Source organism: Fundulus heteroclitus, chromosome 24 (genome assembly GCF_011125445.2).
Source record: "Fundulus heteroclitus isolate FHET01 chromosome 24, MU-UCD_Fhet_4.1, whole genome shotgun sequence".
NCBI lineage: Eukaryota > Metazoa > Chordata > Actinopteri > Cyprinodontiformes > Fundulidae > Fundulus > Fundulus heteroclitus.
In genome coordinates this window covers 6,210,986-6,233,717 of record NC_046384.1, presented here as the reverse complement: position 1 = coordinate 6,233,717, position 22,732 = coordinate 6,210,986, and the positions used below count along the sequence as shown (strand labels likewise).

Below are 22,732 nucleotides of genomic sequence, written 5' to 3'. Positions count from 1 at the left end.
TAAAATCCTTATTTGTTTGTACAGAAAATAACTTTTAAGATAAATATATGTAAAGCAGCTCTTTCCTTCCAGATAAAGCAATGAATTTAGTTGAACATCCAGCCGTAAACTGGTTTAAACAAAGCCAATGGAAGCTGAGGTTTCTCTGCAGTTTAGCATTAGGCATCTTTTTTATTTGTGTAACATTTCGGAACATTTTCGTCTAAACAGAAGGAAATAGCAGCAGAGAAAATGACTCCAAACCTTAACTAGAAACGACTCCCATGTTCCCGTTCCCAGCCCACCTGGCCTAGTCAAAGTACCAAACTGGTTTCCCTCCCCATCTGGACCGAAACACGGAAACCAGAAGAAAAAAACGGCTCGACTCCGCTGCTGACCGCCTCACGGTGTTAGCAGCACAACCTGATGACGTCCTTGATGACACCAGGAGACGGGGACTTCCTGTTGGTCACATGACCAGCTGACGGAACGCCGCTTCACCAGATTTCACACTTCCTGTTGACCTTATAAGGAGCTGTGTCGAGGATGCCGTTGCTGCAGAGTCTAGAAACGGAGCAAAGCAGACAACATAACTTCACCTCAGAATTACCAGATCTAAATAATAAAAATAAACAAAAAAAACAAACGTGGGACCACAGGATGCCTGTGAGGGACACATTACCAACACTATGATGATGCCATACATTTTTCTTTAACACAGATTACACGTTACATTTATAAATCTCTGCTTTGCCCGCAGGTGTTATAGGAGTTATAGGCTCCAGATTTATGATTTGTGCCAAGGAGAACGTGAACAGGCTTCGTTTTGGGACGTGTGATGAACGAGAGACAACTCACTCATTCATTGAAAGAAATGTGTGAGCCCTGCTTGGAAAAAAAAAAAAACCTCAATAACAACAAATACAGAATTACTAGAAACTAAGGAGTAGTTGGGCGACTCAACCACGAGGTCAAAGGAGAACCCCGAACCAGTGTTGTATAGTAACAAATTAAAAATACTTCACTACTGTACTTAAGTACATTTTGGGGTACTTTATAGTTTTCTCGAGTATAACATTTTTTTAAAAACTTTTACTTTTACTTCACTATATTTCTGAACTTAATTACATACTTTTACTCCAATACATTTTAAATGTTTGGTTTAGTTACTCGTTTCATCTAGCCTCGTGAGACCATCCTGATCTCGCGAGCTTTCAAGGTTTCACTCGCAGATCAGTCTGGATACTCTCCGTTAAAGAAAATTTGGAGCCGTTCACCAAACGAACGTCCAATCAGCGTTGGCTTTGAGGCGGGTTGAGGTGTGACGCAACGAGAAGCGCTACAGTTCAGTCTAAAGAACATGGCGGCTTCAGCCGATGAAACTAGCGTTAGCGTGGCTATCGAGCAAGTTTTATCGGAATTACAGAGTATTTCTCTGCTGAGCTAACGAGCCTTTACCTGCAGCAGCAAGAGTAGCTTGGCTTGTGGTTGTGTTTTCGTCGTTGCTCTGTTACGAGCGACGACGAATCTGATTGGTTTATTTGGCCCGTCTATCACCAACATAGGCCAATCAGCTAACCAGTATTTTCGCCCCTTCCCAAAATTACTTCAACGGAAGGTTTCCAGATGGATATGCGGAGCAAATCTATCTGGCGGAGTCAGGTAACGTTTCATCACCACCAACAGGATAAGAAGCTGGTTCAGTGGTAAAGCAGGTTAAATTAACCGTGTGGTATAAGTAAAGCATCAAATAGCAGAGAGTCATAATTTTCTTAACTAAATGACAACCTGCAGCTGTATCTATTAGCAGGTTTACCACTTCCTGTAGGTTAACTAAGCCTGGTTTATCACTTAACCATGTTCTTAGTGTACACCCCCTGGTCTAAATTTTACCTGAACTTGGTTGTGTATAATTGTAAAGTGCTTAGCACTGACCTTACTTAAAGAAGGAAAACTGAAAGCTTACAAAATGATGCATTTTCTGTCTAAACTTGGTCTAAATTTCTCCTGCACTTGGTTGTTTATATTATTTTAAGGGAATTTTACTTTCAAAGTTTACCAAAATCTAAAAAATGTCATTCAAACTGCATTTGCTTTGTTTTACTTTTTACTTGTACTTTGTATTACATTACTTGAGTACATCTATTTTTACAGTAATGTTCATACTTAAGTACAAGAAATTTCAGATACTTTTACTCAAGTAACATTTCAGTCAGTGACTTGGACTTTTACCAAAGTCATATTTTGGAGAGGTACCTATACTTTTACTTGACTCTGAGATTTCAGTACTTTATACAACACTGCCGAACATCTGAAGCTCTCTATGCACTAAACAGAAGAGCTTCACCGCCGGAACCACTGCTGATGTAAAGTACCAGCGTCTAAGAAACATGTCCACCCTGACGGTCAGACATGGTGGTGGTGGTGTGATGGTCTGGGGCTGCTTCACCACCTGGATGACTTGCTGTGACGGATCAAACCGTGAATTTGAACCAGGAACTTTAGCAGAAACTCAGTTTCGAGCCATCAATTTTCAACTTGGTGCTCAGGATCACTTCCTATGGAGAGTCCTAGTCAAAGTCTAAACCTGGTAGACTTTTAGCCACACAACAACACAGGACGTCCTTCTTGGTTGGTAGTTTGATCCGTGTAAACCAACTTTCAACAACATTTAGTCACCAGTAGACGTCTTTATGATGCTGTCTTTCAGGCAACATCTATCATCTTTTCCAAAGACGTGACGTCCCTGACCTTTGAGTCCCGGGTTCTCAAACCTTTCATGACCAGGGAGCCCTTAGCACCGGTAAAACTTTTCCCCCCTTTAGATTCCTCATGCTGATAACATTTTTTAAACAGCCCTTTGTACTGTTACATACATTGGGAATGATGTATGTTTTTAAAATTGTATATAAATACACCTAATATTAGAGATCTGGTGGAGATTAGATCCTCATTCTCGATGTTGTCTTACGTCCTAATTTTAGCTCATTTGGCTTTTACCTTATTTGATGAAGTGGACGGAGTTAATTATTTGTCCATTGTGTTACTTAGCCTCTCCAGGCCCGACAACATGCGGTTCACGGACCCCCAACTCATGGTTCGCGGACCCCCGAGGGTCCGGGGACCCAGGTTTGAGGGCCGCTGCTTTAAGTGACCCTCCAGTGTCCTTTAGCATCGCTTCATTTATCTTCTCCCTCCTGGGCGAAGAGAAGCAACGTCGGTACCTAAATATTCCAGGGATAAAACCAGAGCTAAACACTGAAGGTGAACCAATGGACGCTCGCTCACCTCACAGGACCGACGGAGGGGTTGACGGAGACCAGCTGGAGCAGCGGCGCGGTGGAAGCGTCGGTGATCTGATTGTGGCTGAGACTGCAACACAAGGACAAACACTCTGCGTTACGTCCGGTTCCACCGGGAACAAAGCAAGAAGAACCAAGGCTGTCCTCATGCAGACAGGCTGTGGTGTGTTTTACGTTGCGTAATCGTTTGCTAAAAGGTAAAGCTGGTCTAATTAGCGATTTAGAGATGCAGAACAAAAGGTGAGCTGTGAAGTTAGAGGCGGGACGCTGCTAGAAGTCCAAAGGAAGCAATGGGAGGGACCCTGTGGGGAGAAAAGAACCGACGCTAACGGGGACAGGAGTCTCTGCTGGATCCGGACGCAGTGTCGCGGCTCTTTGAAGCACGCTTGGCTGATGTCTGACTATAGCCCCATTTACACTACCCTTGTTAAACTGATCCATGTCGAGACCAGTCTGAGCTTGGATCTGTTAACCCAGCCGAGACGACCGTTTACACACCAAGCTTATCCCGGCTTCTTGGTTGCTCCTGGCCTCCTAGTGACGATCTGCGGTACTGCTGCTCTCTGGGATTGAAGGCGGAAGCAGCAAAACAAAACAGCGGCGCCCGTAACCTTCAGGATCTTATGGTTGACTATTATTGTGATATTTCGGTGTTTGGGGAGAGTCAGGGGAAGAAGTAGCCTGACATGGTCATACTCAATTCTAGTCAGAATTTGAGTCTGATACTGCTCCGTAGAGCTGTGATTATGGGGCGTGTTTGGAACGAACCAGGAAAAAAAATTCCTCTGCACTCTATTGGATAGACCTACAACCAATAAGAGCAACGGAGTGTGTGACGTATGTTAAGCCACGCAAAGTTGTTGTGAACGGAACTCAACTGTTAGCCTAGCATAAGAAGATGAGCGTTAACGATTTTTTGCCGGTGTTGCAAAAAGAATGTAAGGATCCAAGGAGTCCTTCAACACACGAACCTGTCGATATCTTCTAGAACAGACCTAATAGCAGAATCTACACACCTCAACTCTCCAGCGGCAGCCATCGTTGTTGTAAACGAATTCAACCCAAGCAGCGCTTTGGTGACGTGGTTGATTACGTTACTGTTGATCATCTGTCCATCATCGTATAAAGCCCGCCCTGACGATTTGATTGGCCCGCCAGATATTGGGCCAGCATACCCGCGCTACTATTGAGCAATGCCAGACCGAACTTCCCGACCTAAAACGTTGTGGGCGGGACTGAGTTCGGAATGGCACCCAGGTTAGGGAAGAAGGCAACCATTGGTGGATTTACTTGAGAGAGTCGGCTTTTGGGACGTGGATGAGACAAACGAACGTCTAATAAGGATTTACAGACGCAGGAAACAACAACAGACGCTGAGGTTCATCACACTGCTAAGCAGAATCATCACTGGAAACCGTGTGGCACGGTAAGGAAGCTAGTATTTTTATGAATGTCTGAAATTTGTCTGAATGGAGTGTGACTCGGGACGTGCAGCCAAACATGTCGGAAAAACCCGCGGACAGTCAGCTGACTGTAAGGGGATGACGCGGTCTGCTCATGCACTCTTCGTTATCAGATAACCGGGTGTAATGAAGAGGTCTTCATTACTGGGACTGTTTTTAGGAAAAGTAACTGGTATTGCACTTTAAGAATACTTTTGCACTGTAAACATGCACCTTAATTAGCACTTTGTTTAGCACAGCACTTTAAGCATGACTTTGCACAGAAATAACCATTTGCACACAAGAAGTTTTAACTATTTATTGAATATTTATTGGATATTTTAATAATTAGCATGTAGCCTTTTGTTTCAGGCTCTGCACAGCTGCTCCTCATTGGGAAATGGTGTGGATGTCTGTGGAAAGAAGAATTGTTATTTAGAGCTAAGGTCAGGAAACTTAAGCAAATGGTGGTATAGAATCTGTGAGAAGTGAAATGAGACAGAGTGTTAGCATGTGGTGACTTACCTGTTTTCTATGTCCTCTCCAGGGTGTTTGGACAAATGCTTCCCCAGGGGTCCAGACACTATTTATAGGTTCCGGGAGAGACCATGGGAAAAGCAGGGGGGGGAACTTTTGCACGTTTGTTTTAAGGGGTTTTTAGGTGTGGGTTTAAAAGATAAAATATTTATAAAAAATAGGTGGGAATGTGTATTTGTGTATTTGTATAATGTAAATATTGTATTTTATAGGTAAAGTTAGTAGTAAATTGTCTAGTGCAGAATGGTTTAACCCTTAATCAGCAGAGGGTATTTAAGGCAGTGATTGTGTCTGTATACCAGGTTGGTTGTTAGTTGGTTGTCAGAGTGAATGCTGCTACCAACAAATAAATATATTACTACTTCCACCTGCTGCGGCTTCGTCATCATTCCTGCTGAAACTCCAGCCTCAAAAGGCCACGAACCGACACCGGGATAAAAAAAACAGTCCGAGACCTACTAGGGAACTGGTCTGCATTTAGCGCGATCCGGTTCAGTCTGCTGACCGTTTACACTCCACAGTTATCTTTGAGTTATCTGTGGAACACTGGGTCGGACGCCATTGTGTGTAGATCAGCATATTTTGGATCTACACAAATCAACAAAATCATGAAATAAATACACCATGTTTATATGGGATAAGAAACAATCAATTTGACTAAAATATTTTAGTATATCTAAGATTAGACTGAGTCTTTCTTTTTGAAAGGTATTTAAAAAAAAAGAGTCTCACCAATACCTCGGTTTCTGTTTGGCTCAAACTATCTCGACACGTTTTGTGAAAACTGCAACTATTACTGCGAGGCCTTTACTTTGAAGAAAAATGTAGTTTTACCCCAGTGAATGAATGAGAAATGATTTCCATCCAACTGGTCAGACTTTACACACACAATGCTTGACAGCGTTGGACTGAAGGAAGTCTTTACATGACCAGCCGCCAGTGTTAATCTCCTTTATGTCAGCTTTCATTTTTACCAATTAATTTGGGTCCACTCCACACCAGTTATTAGATATTTGTTCACACTCATTTAATGTTTTATTACAGTAGTTACAAAAACACTTTTGGTAGGATCCCATTTTGACAAAAAATTTCAATTATTCGATAACAACTTACAACGTCAGCTAAATAACTCGGGTGTCAAACCACTGCTAAGCGTAAAAAACACAAAGGTCCATCCCATGTTTGCTACAATAAATAAATAAATAAAAACATCTTAATGATTCGCATTAAAATATTCTGGGGCCTGAAGAGACGAAGGTCGGGCTGTTTGTAGTATCCATGCAGTTACATCTGGCATTTATTTAACACCGTGTTGCTGCTTCGAGTCCTGGGCCACTTGTTGTATTTAATGAAATTACAAATTCTGCTCTCTGCCAGAAAACACTGAAGGATAAAGGCCCGGGCATCACTTTGTGGTGTTTAACTCAAGCACACTTGCTTTCTGAAGCAAGACATAACGTCAGTGCTTTTTTCCACACAGGGCCAGGTTGGTTTGGGCAGCTTCCTCCCGTCATTAAATGATTTAATCTACTGAAAAGCAATTTCTGTATTAGCCAAGGTTACTTTTAAAAGAGATTACTTGCTTTTGATCGGTAACATAATAGTGTAAATAAAAGTGTTTGTCTCCCACAGAGGGGACGGTGTGGGACACTTACTCCAGGACCTGGACTTTGTGCAGATGTGCGATGACTTGGAGCAGCAGCTGGTCTGTCAGCTGGCAGTGACTGAGGTCCAGCTCTGTTAGACCCTCAGAGTGGTCCAGCATCAGGACCAGAGATCCACAGAGCCTCTGATCCAGTGGGACGTGACTTAGATCCAGCTCTCCTCCCAGGGCTCTGCACAGGGACACGGCCCGTCTCACTGTGTCCCTCTCACTGTCCACAGGAAGCAGGGACAGCAGCTGGACCAGGACCGTCTTACTGACTCTGAACAGGAGGAACAGAGCAAAGATCATCAAAGTGAAGAAGCTTCTGCTTCATCTTCAGCGGCGCTCTTCCTCACCTGAGACGGACCCTGTCCAGGACAGGAAACAGCAGGTCCAGCCCGCTGTCCTCCACCTCGCAGTCCCTCAGGTGGAGCTGTGTGTCCCTGCTGCTGCGTCTCAGGATGCTGGAGACGGCCCTGCAGTCGGCAGCCGTCACCCTCAGAGGCTCAGGCTGATCCTCCTCTGGTACCTCCATGCAGGAGGAGAGGGACAGGTCCACGCTGTGCTGCAGAGTCCTCAGCAGGTCCGACGCCTCCTGCTGGCCGTCAGAGGCAGCGCAGCAGCGGATGAAGCTCAGCAGCTGCTTCCTGTCCACGCTGGTGGGAACAGAGAAGAGAGCCAACCAGTTAATAAACAGGAGGGAACGTTTTATCAGGGGAAGGAGCTAGGGCTGAACAATTAATCGCATTTTCAATATAATTTTGATTAAAAAAAAACGCAATTTCCAAATCGCAGAGGTCTGCAATTTTTTGGCTATGTCACAATTAGGGAATTAGACACGTCCATTAGTTGTCAGTAAAATGTTTAAAGTGGGTTTGCCTCCACATGGAAGGGAAGACAGTTGCAGCAGTGAGATAATCTAATTTTATTACTTGTTTTAGAGTTTATATAATCATACATAGCATTAAGTACAGGTCAATCAATTTAATACATAGACTTGCTTGTTGGTTGCACTTTATGTTCAACAAGGATTGATGTCCAATTAAATTAAAAGCTGTTCTCTTGAATAATATTCTGATTAATAGAAACATTAAAAGTTCATGTTTAAAATAGTCCTTGTTTACAAACATCTTTATCTAGAGGTCATTTTTGTTGCTTGTGGTTAACGCAGAGAAAAGTCAAAATTGCAATTTTGGTTGAAATATATTGTAGGCAGAACGCAATAATTTCTGCTCTGAGTTTAGATGCTGCGGGTCTTTTAGCAACTAATCCACACGGCTAAGAACAAAAACATCAAAACAATTGATTTGTTGTTTGTATATATTTTAAAACACATGATAAATTAAACTGGGGTAAAAATCGCATTAAATCGCAATATTAAGAAAAAAAAAAATCGCAATTAGATTATTTTCTTTTTTTTTCCTTTATAAGGAGAAAAAAAAGGCAAAAAAAAGGAAAAAAAAGAAAAGAAAAAAAAAGAAGAAGAAAAAAAAGGAAAAAAAGAGAAAAAAAAAGAGGAAAAAAAAGAAGGAAAAAAAGGAGAAAAAAAAGAAAAAAAAAGAGAAAAAAAAAGAAAAAAAAGAGAGAAAAAAAGGAAGAAAAAAAAGGAGAAAAAAAAATAAAAAAATAAAAAAATAGATTATTTTCTAAAATCGTTCAGCCCTAGAAGGAGCTCTAATATCTGACCTGAGATCAGAAACTGTGCGCAGCATCCTGAGGATGGACTGTGTTCCCTCTGTAGGGATGGAGCTCCACAGCAGCTTCAGCTTAACTCCATCACCGTGTCTGAGGATGAAGAGCAGAGCAGCAGCGTCCTCTGAGTCCAGCTCCGTGCAGCTCAGGTTGATCACATGACCCAGTGACCTCAGCAGACCGGGGATCATGTGACTGCTGCGACCTCTGTGGATCTCTCTGATGGACGTCCTCACAAAGCTGGGGCTGGGCCTGAAGGCAGGCAGAGGAGAGACACTTTGTTTAGTTACAGGAACCATAAACTTAGTTGGAAGCCTCACACAGAATATATTCGAAACAAAGTTGCAAAAACTATTGGAATATTGTTTAAAACAGGGGTGTCAAACTCATTTTGGTTTAGGGGCCGCATTCAGCTTAATCTGATCTCAAGAGGGCCACACGAGTAAACTCATTACAAGATTAAATAGAACTAATAAAAGTGGACTTGTTGTTGATTTTTATATTAAATTATTTTCACTTTTACACAATATATTATAAATAACCTCAGCGTTTTTAAGAAAAGTATGTGCAATTTCAACAATACTTTTACTCAGTTAAGCATTTACTTGTGCATTATGCATAAGAACTGATCACAGTGATTGTACAATGTTGAAAAACATTTATTCACATTTTTTGGAACTTAAAAACACTGTCCTGCATGACAAAATACATCAAACAGATAAAAATTAAGAAATTATTTACATTTTTCCACACCTGAAGCATAATCTGCTAATTAAAACACAGTGTGGACAATATAGGAACTGCATATTTTCAATTAAACGAAGTACATGTTTTTTTCAATAATTGTTTTATCATTCTCTTCATTTTATCTCCTCTTTCTTTCACGTTTTCTTTTTTTCTTCTTGTTCTTCCTTTCCTCTCCTACTTTCCCATTGTAGTGTCCATATCATTTGAGATATTCCCCGCATGAATCATAATAAAACTATTCACATTCATAAATCAAGCGGAGCACTATGGCAAAAGCAGTACTGCTCCACTTGTGAAAGTCAAATCTGATGAGCTCTTTTTGGCATTAAGACAACAATTCTTATTGACACATTGCCAGACAGGACACTGGGGAAAAAAAATAAATAAAAATAATAATAATTATTATTTTTTTTTTAATAATGATAATGCATTTAGCCACAGGGCCGGACAAAATTGTTCGGCGGGCCGAATCCGGCCCGTGGGCCGTATGTTTGACACCCCTGGTTTAAAATAAGACTTAATAAATATCAAAGGCCTGCATATAATATATTCCTCTTTGGAGGAATATACATGCCTTATTTGTCTTATTGTTCAGAAGTATGGGGAAATGCAAATAAAACAATTATTGATAAGTTAGTTAAGTTGCAAAAAAAAAGCTATAAGGCTTATTAATAAGGTGGGATACCGTGAACCAACTGATAAACTCTTCATTCAAAGCAACACATTAAAATTCAAAGACATTGTTTATATAAAAATACTGCAAATAATGTATAAAGCAGTGAACAAAAGTCTTCCTTCTGGTATTCAGAAACTATTTAAGTTAAGAGAGAATAAATTTAATTTGCGAGGTTTGTTTATATTTGAATGTGCAAAAGAGAAGAGCCAGATAAAGTCTAGATGTGTTTCAGTTGTTGGTGTGAAACTGTGGAATGAACTGAATGAAGATTTAAAGTTATGTCCCTTCTTGGTGAAAATTAAAACGGCTTTAAAATGTAAAATGATAAAACCCTATGTTACGTAGATTTGAATATTTATATATGTACTGTAAAGAACCTGGTAGGTTGTAAAGGTTGTAAGTATAAATCAGGGTAGGCAATAATAAGCTTTGCTTCAGCCTATTCCTTTTTTTTTGGTAAATTGTGGGTTTGTTTGTTTATCGTTGTTTTTTTTTTTTTTACTGTTTCCTGTGTTTAATGTATGTTGGATAATTTACTAAAAAAAAATAAATAAATAAATAAATAAAGTGAAAAAGTTAACCAGAGGCTATAGATCAGGGGTGTCAAACTCATTTTGGTTTAGGGGCCGCATTCAGCTTAATCTGATCTCAAGAGGGCCACACGAGTAAACTCATTGCAAGATTAAATAGAACTAATAAAAGTGGACTTGTTGTTGATTTTTATATTAAGTTAATTTCACTTTTACACAATATATTATGAATAACCTCAGCGTTTTTAAGAAAACTATGTGCAATTTCAACAATACTTTTATTCAGTTAAGCATTTACTTGTGCATTATGCATAAGAACTGATCACAGTGATTATACAATGTTGAAAAACATTTATTCACATTTTTTGGAACTTAAAAAACTGTCCTGCATGACAAAATACATCAAACAGATAAAAATTAAGAAATGATTTGAATTTTTCCACACCTGGAGCTTAATCTGCTAATTAAAACACAGCGCCCCCTCGTGGACAATATAGGAACTGCATATTTTCAATTAAACGAAGTACATGTTTTTTCAATAATTGATTTATCATTCTCTTCCTTTTGTTTCTTTTCTTCTTGTTCTTCCTTTCCTCTCCTACTTTCCCATTGTAGTGTCCATATCATTTGAGATAATCCCCGCATGAATCATAATAAAACTATTCACATTTATAAATCAAGCGGAGTACTATGGCAAAAGCAGTACTGCTCCACTTGTGAAAGTCAAATCTGATGAACTCTTTTTGGCATTAAGACAACAATTCTTATTGCCACATTGCCAGACAGGACACTGGAAAAAAAAAAATAAAAAAAAATAATAATAATTTTTTTTTTAATAATGATAATGCATTTAGCCACAGGGCCGGACAAAATTGTTCGGCGGGCCGGATCCGGCCCTCGGGCCGTATGTTTGACACCCCTGGTTTAAAATAAGATTTAATAAATATCAAAGGCCTGCATATAATATATTCCTCTTTGGTCATGCCTTATTTGTCTTATTGTTCAGAAGTATGGGGAAATGCAAATAAAACAATTATTGATAAGTTAGTTAAGTTGCAAAAAAAAAGCTATAAGGCTTATTAATAAGGTGGGATACCGTGAACCAACTGATAAACTCTTCATTCAAAGCAACACATTAAAATTCAAAGACATTGTTTATATAAAAATACTGCAAATAATGTATAAAGCAGTGAACAAAAGTCTTCCTTCTGGTATTCAGAAACTATTTAAGTTAAGAGAGAATAAATGTAATTTGCGAGGTTTGTTTATATTTGAATGTGCAAAAGAGAAGAGCCAGATAAAGTCTAGATGTGTTTCAGTTATTGGTGTGAAACTGTGGAATGAACTGAATGAAGATTTAAAGTTATGTCCTTTCATGGTGAATTTCAAAAGGGCTTTAAAATGTAAAATGATAAAATCCTATGTTATGTAGATTTGAATATTTATATATGTACTGTAAAGAACCTGGTAGATTGTAAAGGTTGTAAGTATAAAACAGGGAAGGCAATAATAAGCTTTGCTTCATCCTATTCCTTTTTTTTTTTTGGTAAATTGTGGGTTTGTTTGTTTATCGTTGGTTTTTTTTTACTGTTTCCTGTGTTTAATGTATGTTGGATAATTTACTAAAAAAAATAAAAATAAAATAAAGTGAAAAAGTGAACCAGAGGCTATAGATCAGGGGTGTCAAACTCATTTTGGTTGAGGGGCCGCATTCAGCTTAATCTGATCTCAAGAGGGCCACACGAGTAAACTCATTGCAAGATTAAATAGAACTAATAAAAGTGGACTTGTTGTTGATTTTTATATTTAGTTAATTTCACTTTTACACAATATATTATGAATAACCTCAGCGTTTTTAAGAAAAGTATGTGCAATTTCAACAATACTTTTACTCAGTTAAACATTTACTTGTGCATTATGCATAAGAACTGATCACAGTGATTATACAATGTTGAAAAACATTTATTCACATTTTTTGGAACTTAAAAACACTGTCCTGCATGACAAAATACATCAAACAGATAAAAATTAGGAAATGATTTAAATTTTTCCACACCTGAAGCTTAATCTGCTGATTAAAACACAGCGCCCCTGGTGGACAATATAGGAACTGCATATTTTCAATTAAACAAAGTACATGTTTTTTTCAATAATTGTTTTATCATTCTCTTCCTTTTATCTTGTCCACTTGTGAAAGTCAAATCTGATGAGCTCTTTGTGGCATCTTATTGCCACATTGCCAGACAGGACACTGGGAAAAAAAAAACAAAAAAAAAAAACAAAACAATTTTTTAATTTTTTTTATAATGATAATGCATTTAGCCACAGGGCCGGACTAAATTGTTCGGCGGGCCGGATTCGGCCCGCGGGCCGTATGTTTGACACCCCTGCTATAGATGGAAGATCAGACCGACTATTTATGAGAAGAAGACTAAACCTGCACCTCTGAAGCAGCAGCCTGTGCAGGAAGGGCAGCAGCTGTGCAGCTCTGTCCTGTAAGCGGTTCTCCTTCAGGTTCACGGTGATGGTCTGAGCTGACGGCTGCTGCAGCAGATAGTGAAGGACCTCCCAGCTCAGCCTGCAGGAGCTCAGGTCTCCACCAAGCTTATTCAGGGAGGACAACGTCAACTCCTGGTCCTGGACCTCATGGAGGAGGACCACCAGCTGCTGGCGACTCTCCTCACCCAGTCTGCAGGGTTCACAGATTAAATCCTTACTGAGGATCAATGAGTTCAGCTGATGGAGGCGAGGAGAGACATTTACCTGACTGTGAGAGGAGCATCATGAAGCAGCAGACTGAAGAGACTCTGAGCAGGGAGGCAGGACTCAGTCAGGTCCAACCGTCTGACGGTCCAGAACCTCAGCAGAGACGCCAAACTGCTGCCAAGCTTCAGAAAGACTCTCTGTGAAGGTCGAACCTCGGTGGAGACCACAGAAAGCTCTTCAACAACCAGAGGAGAGGCCACCCTGCCTCTTCTCACCCACAGAGACAGGAACAAGGCCAGGCTGCTGGAAAGTCTGAAATCAGAGAGGAGAACAGAGACCGTCAAGAACCGATGGTTCAACACGACTGCAGGTTAGAGCCGACGTCCTCCAGGTTCCTGCCTGAGACTGTGGAGGTGTGTTGTAGAGCCAAAGAGGACAGACGCCCCTCTGGCAGACATCTTGTTGGCTTTGAGGACCAGATCCACTTTAGATCCACACAGTTGGAGGACTCTGCCCACAGATCTGCAGGTTTCCCCGTCCAACTCTCCTGTTAGCGGCAGCTTGAAGTCCAGGAGCTGCAGCAGAGACCCCAGCTGGTGGACCTCCTCTCCGGACCTCACTGAAACGGAGGAGCACACGCTCTGGAAGAAGCCCGGAGCGCAGCTGAAAGACAGAAACCACGGAAAGATTAGACAAAGAGGAAAAAACACTTTTTTAAAACCATCACAGTCATTGAGCCACAGAAAATCCCCCCCAGATGACAAGAAGTACAGATGTCTCAGCACCACACGGAAAGTATAAAGCACTTTTTCTTTCAACAAACTGATCATAGGTCAAGAAATGACGGCAGGCCGATGAGAAAACACTGAACAGAACCAGAACCACAACATGCTGCAAGCAAAACAACGTTTTCTTCTGAAATGGGATCAGTTTATTTATTAAGTAGGTGAAATATTACTTGCTATGTATAATGTTCCGCTGTGTGAATGCAACACTTGAGAAACATCCCAGTATGATATAAAATATTGCTTTGGCGATGCTGTTAATGAATGTTGCAGTCAAAAAAGTTCTTGAATACTTAAAAATGGGTGAAGTTAAATGAGTCTACCTGAGCTGTGAGATATAAGGCAGACACTGCAGGAAACTCCTCACTTCACTCTCTTCCTGTGAGCAGCCTCTCAGCTCCACTGGTTTCTTCTCTGGTTGGAGTCTCAGCACTTCCAGGAGGTTGGAGGTCTTTCTCTCTGAAAGGTTTATGGTCCAGACTGCAGGAGCTGACTGGAAAACTGACTGTAATGATGGAAGGAGACTCAGACCTGTTTCAGTCTCACGGTCCTTCATCTGGGAGTACAGATCCAGAAGGAAGTCACTCTGATATTTATAATCAGAGCATGTTTCATTAAGAGGGAATGTTTGATATCTGCAGACTGATGCTAGCAGCTCCAGCATCGTATCTCCTGTCTGCTGTTCTCTCTCTGCTGCTGCACAGAACAGATCCACTAAGAACCTGGTTTGTTCAGGAAGACCTGATCTCTGACGATGAAACCTGGAACAACAAGAAGGAAACATTTAGTGATGAAGTTGGATTTAGTTTTTAGCTGCAGAGAAATTCAAGCAACCAGCAGCAGCTTTGACCGCATATTTTTCTCTGTGTGTCTGAGGAGATGAACCTTCATCCTCATTAACCACGTAAATCACTGGTGAACTGTTTTAAAATCAGGACACATGATCAGCTACTTCTTTAACTGACCTTTTTCTAACCTGATATTAGACATGAATATAAATGAGCTGCTTGTAAAGGAGAAAGCAAATTAAACTAGAGTAAATCAGCATGAAGTGTGATGGTTTCTATGCGAATTAATATATTTGTAAATATATTACATATCGAAAACATGAGGAAATATTTGGCTCACTGCAAAAAGGAAACTAAAAGTAAGTAAAGTTTTCTTGAAATTAGTGTATTTCAAGAATTTGCCAATAGAATGAGTATTTTTACACCTAAAATAAGATAATTAGATATCCTGCACTTGAAATAACATGATGAAGATTAATTGTTATTATTTTAAGTGCAAAAATCACATTCCATTGGCAAATAGTCTTATTTACCTGCTCAAATCAACTAATTTCAAGAAAATTTTACTTACTTTTAGTTCCCTTTTTGCAGTGCTGATTTGGCAACAACGTGACATTTGAGACGTTTACAGGCACCAAGGAACTGCCCCCCTCAGCAGGGGGTCCCCCTCACAGGCCGCCTAGGACCTGGAGCCGTTTCCCCATGGCTACGTTTCGAGCTAGCCGCTGTGGCTTCAGAGATAAACAGCCTTGGAGTAATTCAGCTGTTTCCAACTGGATGCCCAAAGTGAACCGAACTGACGCAGAGGCACCGTCAGGTTTGGCAGAGAAATAAACAGGGACAGCTAAATGGTTTACTTTAATACGTTTTTACGGTGTTTTTAAAACACTTGCAGAATAGCTCCTGCTAGCTTCTTTGAAACCATGCCATGCTGATGTAATTCTAGTGTGTTTCACGGTTATAACAAACTTTATTTCCATAAGGGTTTTATACACTGATGGGATATTGATGTTTGTGTTGTCCGGTCCGCTCATTATTACCAAAATACAACTTGAAGCCTTTTTTAATTAGCGCAGAATGTCCGCTAGCATAATGCTATTAGCTTCCGGATAACATCCGTTTTTCCCAGAAACACAACTACAGTTCGTTTCGAACACAAGGTTTGTTTAGTCTTGCTCCGCAATCGTTTGATAGTGCTACGAGCGTTATTATCACATTAATATGGAACATTAGTGTCGATTTTATGGTGTTTTTGTATATAACTTTAGGATTACCCGATTTTAGCGACCGATCGCTACATCAACCCCTAGCTTCCCAGCGGTATGATCGCATTAATAAAATCGAGCGTCCTAAAGTTCTTTGAAATGTTATTTTATCAAATAATGTTTTGGTAAACACAGGATTTATTCATTGCGAAAGGGTTGAAACACATGCCAAATGTTGTTCTGAATTAGTTAAGCTAATTTAACCTCATTTCACTTTCTTTAAGATGAACTTTGGTTCTTTGACTTGGATCTGCAGTGAACCAGGATTCACTAAATCATTCTGATAGTGATCAACCATTTTATTTTGTATTGTTGTTTCTTTTGTGTGTACATAGTTCCTTTAGCTTCTTTTAATCTTAATTTTGCTTAGTAGTTTAGTTAAGTTTCACTAGCCTAGTAGAGAGGATTTGTTGACTGAAATCTAGTGTTATTCAGATAAACAGCATTATATAGTGATGTTCTCTGGGTGTTCATTTTATTTCTGTTAATAAATTCTTGAACTTAAAGAGAAGTTCTCACTCCTTATTCTATATGTGTGCAGAGTTTGCTGTTAACAGACCGTTAGTGCTCGAATTCATCCCTTTTAACCATTGTCCTGATATTAGCTGTTTGGGCTGATATCCACCAGACAATACCTAACAGACTGAGATCTATTTATTAAACATTAAATAACTTTAAACAGTGTGTAATAGCACAACAACATCTAGATCCAGAAACTATTTAGAGACAAAGGTCATCTCGTTCTTTGTTCATTTAGTCACAAAAATTAAAACGACTCTACCTGAGCTGTGAAATATAAGGCAGACACTGCAGGAAAGTCCTCACTTCACTCTCTTCCTGTGAGCAGCCTCTCAGCATCACTGGTTTCTTCTCTGGTTGGAGTTTCAGCACTTCCAGGAGGTTGGAGGTCTTTCTCTCGGAGAGGTCTATGGTCCAGACTGCAGGAGCTGACTGGAAAACTGACTGTAATGATGGAAGGAGACTCAGACCTGTTTTAGTCTCACGCTCCTTCATCTGGAAGTACAGATCCAGCAGGAAGTCACTCTGATATTGATCTGCTTTGGAGATGTTATAGAAAGAGAATCTCGAACATCCGCAGACTGATGCTAACAGCTCCAGCATCTTCTCTCCCGTCTGCTGTTCTCTCTCTGCTGCTGCACAGAACATGGCCACAAAGAACCTGTTTTCTTTTGGACCGATCGATGCCTCAGACACAAAACTGCAAATATAATAATGCAAAAGTTAAACGTGGGAGTTGAATTTCTTCACGTTTATTTGTCTCTGTCCACAGAGAGACACTGAAAAAAATTGCAACATAATAGAAATAGAAAAACTAGTCTACCTGAACTGTGAGATATAAGGCAGACACTGCAGGAAACTCCTCACTTCACTCTCTTCCTGTGAGCAGCCTGTCAGCTGCACAGCTTTCTTCTCTGTTTGGAGTCTCAGCACTTCCAGGAGGATGGAGGTCTTTCTCTCTGAGAGGTTTATGGTCCAGACTGCAGGAGCTGACTGGAAAACTGACAGTAATGATGGAAGGAGACTCAGACCTGTTTCAGTCTCACGGTCCTTCATCTGGGAGTACAGATCCAGCAGGAAGTCACTCTGATATTTACCACTATAATCTAAAGGGAATGTTTCATATCTGCAGACTGATGCTAGCAGCTCCAGCATCTTCTCTCCTGTCTGCTGCTCTTTTTCTGCTGCTGCACAGAACAGATCCACCAAGAACCCAGTTTGTTCAGGAAGATCTGAGGTCTGAGGATCAAACCTGGAACAATAAAAAATAAATATTTACAGCCGATTTTATCTTAGCAGCAAAAATACATCCACACACCTCTGATGGACTCCCTCGTGTACATATCTGTCCATGCATGTGATGAAATTAGACGTAAAACACATGAAAAATACACCTGTTACTTAAAACGACTCTAACGCCGATCCTGAGCATCGCATTACTGATTTATTATCATCTCTGAGATTTTTCTGGGAATATCTGTGGGATTGTTTCTGAGTTTAGGATAAAAAAATAATCCAGTCATGTTTAGATTTCTGTTCAGTAGTGGGGGTAATGGTTCACATGTCCATCTACAAACCATCAAAGTCCAGTTCTTGGTCTACAATTGTGCTGCTAGAACAGCAATGCTCATTGAGGCCTTCTATTGAAGTAGATCTGTAATTCTCCTTCTGATTTATTCCTGTTAAAAACTTCAAAATATCCTTTACTTACTAAAACATTGTGTTTTCTTGCACCCTTATTCCTTCTGGTTCTGAATACCATGCTGTAGAAAGAATTTCGCTGATACATGTTTTACTTTCGGACAGTCTTTATGATGAACAACCACAGCGAGAAGAAGAAACCTACATTTCCTACATTCTGGACTTGACAAGAGTCTAGACTTGGGACACAACTGGATAACCAGCTGGAAGAAGGCAAAAAAATCAAATGAATATATCTTCAGTAAGCCTGGGTCCCTCAGTGTTTGCTGCAAGACGTTCAGCATCTTCAACAAGTCTGATGGAGAACGCGTGATCCCTTCTGCAATTATCTATTCAAGTAGCTATATCAGAGCCAGTATACTATTTTATAATTACCCATTTTTCCCCATCTTTGTGTCATTTGTAACAGGATCCCAGTTTCACAAAGTGATCATAGAGCCACAAAAATCTCAGGCTACCAACAATTAAAGAGAACTGAAACAGCCATGAAGTGATTTAATGAAAACAATGGGATCAGTTAAATTAACTGACATACGACCCCATGTGAAAAATGTGTCAGTGTATGAATATAACTATAATATATCGCCATGCGGATGCTATTTATAACTGTTAAAACGCGTACTCAGGACTAACGAGTTCTTGAAAAGTTAAAACAATGAAGTAAAATGACTCTACCTGAGCTGTGAGATGTAGCGCAGACACTTTAGGAAGCTCCTCACTTCGCTCTCTTCCTGTGAGCAGCCTGTCAGCTTCACTGGTTTCTTCTCTGGTTGGAGTCTCAGCACTTCCAGGAGGATGGAGGTCTTTCTCTCTGAGAGGTCTATGGTCCAGACTGCAGGAGCTGACTGGAAAACTGACTGTAATGATGGAAGGAGACTCAGACCTGTTTCAGTCCTACAGTCTTTCACCTGGGAGTACAGATCCAGCAGCGCGTTTAGGCGATATTTGATGTCATCGTCATCATCATCCAGTTTTTCGTGTCGAAAACTAAATGTTTCGAATCTGCAGACTGATGCTAACAGCTCCAGCGTCTTCTCTCCCGTCTGCTGTTCTCTCTCTGCCGCTGCAGAGACAAGATCCACCAAGAACCCGGTTTGTTCATCAGAATCACAGCTCTCCTCTTCGCAGTCATCCAAACTGAAATAAGGAGGAGTCGTTTAGTGATCATGTTACAGGCATGTTTGATCTCAGCAGCTGAAGATTGCTTTAGACTCTTGGCATAAACCTCCATCTGAATTTAAGAGAAACAGTCGAAACCTGTTCGGTAGCTTTGATTTACTGTTAGATAGCAGGATCTTGAACCCTCACCGTCTAGTTTTTATTACATGAATTACTTAAAATCAACCTCTCAGTTGCATTGTCACCTCCATGTTGTGCTGCGGTTTATGTGCCCCTATGATCCTGAGGACTGGCTTGTCTGGGGTTTCAGCTCTTTGTGGGGTCTCCCATGGTAAATTGCCCTATTTGAATGGATCAGACTTATGGCAGTTGCTTGATTGTCATGATGTCGCTGATGACAAAAAGAGGCCGTTGAGTATCTGGTGGTCGACCATTAGATTCTGTGGGTTTGGCCAACATCTTCATGTTGGCTCTCTACCCGCAGTGCCTTGGTTTACTACAGGTTGCAAGAAAAAAAAAAGCTTCTGACTGTTGTCTGTGCTTATGCACTGAACAAGAGTTGAGATTGGCTGACCTTCCCAAAGTCTCTAGATGGTGTCCTGGACGGTATACCATCTGGTGCTTCTATGGTGCTCCTGTGGGATTTCAGTGCCTAAATAGGCAATAAGGGTGTTAGCTGGAAGGGTGTGATTGGCCTTCTCGATATCAACCTGAGTGGTGTTTTGTTATTGAACTTCTGTATGATGTCCTTAAGAAACACCATGTCAGGGCCCGGAATGCTTCATATTACCAGAGTTCCTTGGGTCAAAGATTGATCAATTTTGTAATTGTATCATTGGTCCTGCGACATTGCATCCTGGAAGCTCGATCGAAAAGAGGGGCAGAGCTGTCAACTGATCACCACCTAGTAGTGCGATGCATGCTGTTGCACTGGAGGCTACCAGACAACACAAATGGGTGATGAGGGTGAAATGAGAATGTGAATGTAATTATTTAACTTACACCTCTTGGAGATCTTCTCCCTGGTCCTAAGGGAAGTTGAGGTCAGGAAATCTGAATGGGCAACACTCAGGAACTCCCTTGCAGATATGGCGTTCAAGAGCATAACCCAAAAGGTTTGCTGTCTCAGTGGTAAGCAGAGAGCCCACTGTTGGACACCAGTGGTCATGAAAATGAACACTGAAAAACGAGGCGTTTGATTCCAAGACCTTTGAAGCAACTAACGGGTTGGGTTGAGAAACGGTTGCTTCTATGGCTGTGGAAGCCAAAAACCAGACGTGGGAGGAATTCAGAGAGGCTATGGAGCGACCTTGATCTCCTGGGAGCTCAACAAATTTGGCCAGGAATCCAGAAAAGGGGACAAAGTTACCGTTCCATGCTTTGACTGCTTTCAGGGGGCACTGCAGAGCTGGACTAAGGGTATTGTCACTAAATAGAAGAAGTGATTTGAGTATAACCTCAAACTGGTCACCATGTCCCTCATGGAGGAGACAGCGCCGGAAGATTCAGGAGAAGGATGGGTCCGGTGTATCCTTCATTGCTAATCCTATCCCATGATTCATTGCGGGTTGAACAGAACTTTATAACCGGAAACAGCATCCCCTTGGCTAGCATCTTGAACCGCTGGTGCATTGGTGGTCCTCGGTCTCTGGGGCTAAGTGCTTGGGTGTGTGCTGACTCACTCCTGGTGGCTGCTTCGTGGGGCCTGGGCTCCATGGCTCTGTTGGGGCCCCATTGAAGTTTGTGGTTCCCCTGGACCTCGGGTCTCTGGGCCCATGGCTGGATCTGCTCTGGCGTAGCTGCTAGCGGAGCCCGCAGGCTTATCACAGCAGCTCCTGGTGGCCTTGGTACAGTGGTTGTTACAGGGTTTCCTGGGGCTCTCCTCTGCACTTCCCTGGGATGGGGGAGGCAGCTTTCCCTGTGTTGGACCCTCTGAGGCTCGTTGCTCTGGGGGACCTTTCGGGTATCTGGGGTTCTGGTTTCTCCAGTGTCTGCCTCGGCATTCTGGGTGGGCGGGACTTTGGCTCCTCACTAACACTATTGAGCATTTTTTCTTACGGATATTCGTTACATATACAAATACATTCTCACAAACACCTACTGGGCTTGGATCCAAGTGCTTACAGATTCACTTCTATCCAGAAAAACCCTATCATTAGCTTTGGCTGTCACTTTACACATCTTGTAAAGCACTATACAAGTACAAGTCATTTACCATAACCTTGATTCAGTTACAAAAACAGGAATATGGACTTTTTGCCTAGAACTTAAATATTATATGTCAACTTTTGCTTTTTATTTTTCAGTCATATTTAAGTTTTAGTTTTCCCTATCTTGAAGGCAAAGGAAAAACTGCCACTAAATACGAAAGTGAAAAAAACAACGACTCTACCTGAGCTGTGAGATATAAGGCAGACACTGTAGGAAAGTCCTCACTTCGCTCTCTTCCTGTGAGCAGCCTGTCAGCATCACTGGTTTCTTCTCTGATTGGAGTTTCAGTACTTCCAGGAGGATGGAGGTCTTTCTCTCTGAGAGGTCTATGGTCCAGACTGCAGGAGCTGACTGGAAAACTGACTGTAATGATGGAAGGAGACTCAGACCTGTTTTAGTCTCACGGTCCTTCATCTGGGAGTACAGATCCAGCAGGAAGTCACTCCGATCTCTATTATCAGAGTATGTTTCATTAAAAGGGAATGTTTCATATCCGCAGACTGACGCTAACAGCTCCAGCATCTTCTCTCCTGTCTGCTGTTCTGTCTCTGCTGCTGCACAGAACATGTTCACTAAGAACCTGGGTTGCTTATCAGGATCATAACTCCCGTCATCCCACTCATCAAAACTGAACCTAGAAGATAGGACAAAAAATCCAATGTAATATACTTTGATCTCAGCTGCATAAAACAACCACATGTTTGATGGGCTCTGTTTTATACAAAGATGCTATGAATATTAAATAAATGCTCGTTTAAAGCAGCTAAACACTTTTAGACTCTTACTGAGACACAAACACTGATCAGATCTTTGAATCATCTTTATCTCTGGGATTTTATCTGACTGTTTATCCCCATCATCATGTAATGCAACGCAGAACCCAATATTCCAGCCAGACTCCGTGCTGTGTTTAAACAATTTATAGATAATGCCAACAGCCGGAGTCTTGGTGCTGAACATGAACAACTCTGCTGGAGACGGCTGAGGCAGCAGATGCCGGGCATTGTATTAAAACTTTAACCTGTCACACAGGTCCCTTATTTTCCAGCTAGAATCTCCTTGCATCAGCCTGCAGCTGACTTCTTAAT

General features: G+C 41.1%; 2 protein-coding genes across 2 annotated transcripts; both read right to left on the bottom strand.

Annotated features, from left to right (window-relative positions):
* Nucleotides 1–82: 82 nt before the first annotated feature.
* Nucleotides 83–15,533, bottom strand: LOC105917014. Its single transcript, XM_036128511.1, has 9 exons — nucleotides 15,502–15,533; nucleotides 13,656–13,919; nucleotides 13,314–13,568; nucleotides 12,994–13,239; nucleotides 8,592–8,849; nucleotides 7,262–7,561; nucleotides 6,916–7,185; nucleotides 3,268–3,351; nucleotides 83–543 (listed from the first exon to the last, which is right to left on the bottom strand). Exons 1-9 carry the CDS (start codon nucleotides 15,531–15,533, stop codon nucleotides 477–479), a joined length of 1,776 nt encoding a protein of 591 aa, XP_035984404.1. The 3' UTR covers nucleotides 83–476.
* On the bottom strand, nucleotides 14,735–21,902 carry LOC118557972. Its single transcript, XM_036128510.1, has 5 exons — nucleotides 21,826–21,902; nucleotides 18,990–19,451; nucleotides 17,711–17,865; nucleotides 16,876–17,057; nucleotides 14,735–14,802 (listed from the first exon to the last, which is right to left on the bottom strand). The coding sequence occupies exons 1-4, from the start codon at nucleotides 21,900–21,902 to the stop codon at nucleotides 16,921–16,923; spliced, it is 831 nt and encodes a 276-aa protein (XP_035984403.1). The 3' UTR covers nucleotides 14,735–14,802; nucleotides 16,876–16,920.
* Nucleotides 21,903–22,732: the final 830 nt, after the last annotated feature.

Bases quoted from the DNA above. Each gene is read 5' to 3' on its own strand.
- LOC105917014 (XM_036128511.1), bottom strand. From the start codon at position 15,533: ATGGGGAAACGGCTCCAGGTCCTAGGCGGCCT. The intron at 7,562-8,591 runs GTCAGATATTAG...TGTTCCCACCAG, and splicing joins CGCACAGTTTCTGATCTCAG to CGTGGACAGGAAGCAGCTGC. The intron at 3,352-6,915 runs GTAAGTGTCCCA...CTTGTGTTGCAG, and splicing joins CACAAAGTCCAGGTCCTGGA to TCTCAGCCACAATCAGATCA.
- LOC118557972 (XM_036128510.1), bottom strand. From the start codon at position 21,902: ATGCTGACAGGCTGCTCACAGGAAGAGAGCGAAGTGAGGACTTTCCTA. The intron at 17,866-18,989 runs GTAGAGTCATTT...TTATTGTTCCAG, and splicing joins CGCTACATCTCACAGCTCAG to GTTTGATCCTCAGACCTCAG. The intron at 17,058-17,710 runs GTAAATATCAGA...CCATCATTACAG, and splicing joins ATTCCCTTTAGATTATAGTG to TCAGTTTTCCAGTCAGCTCC.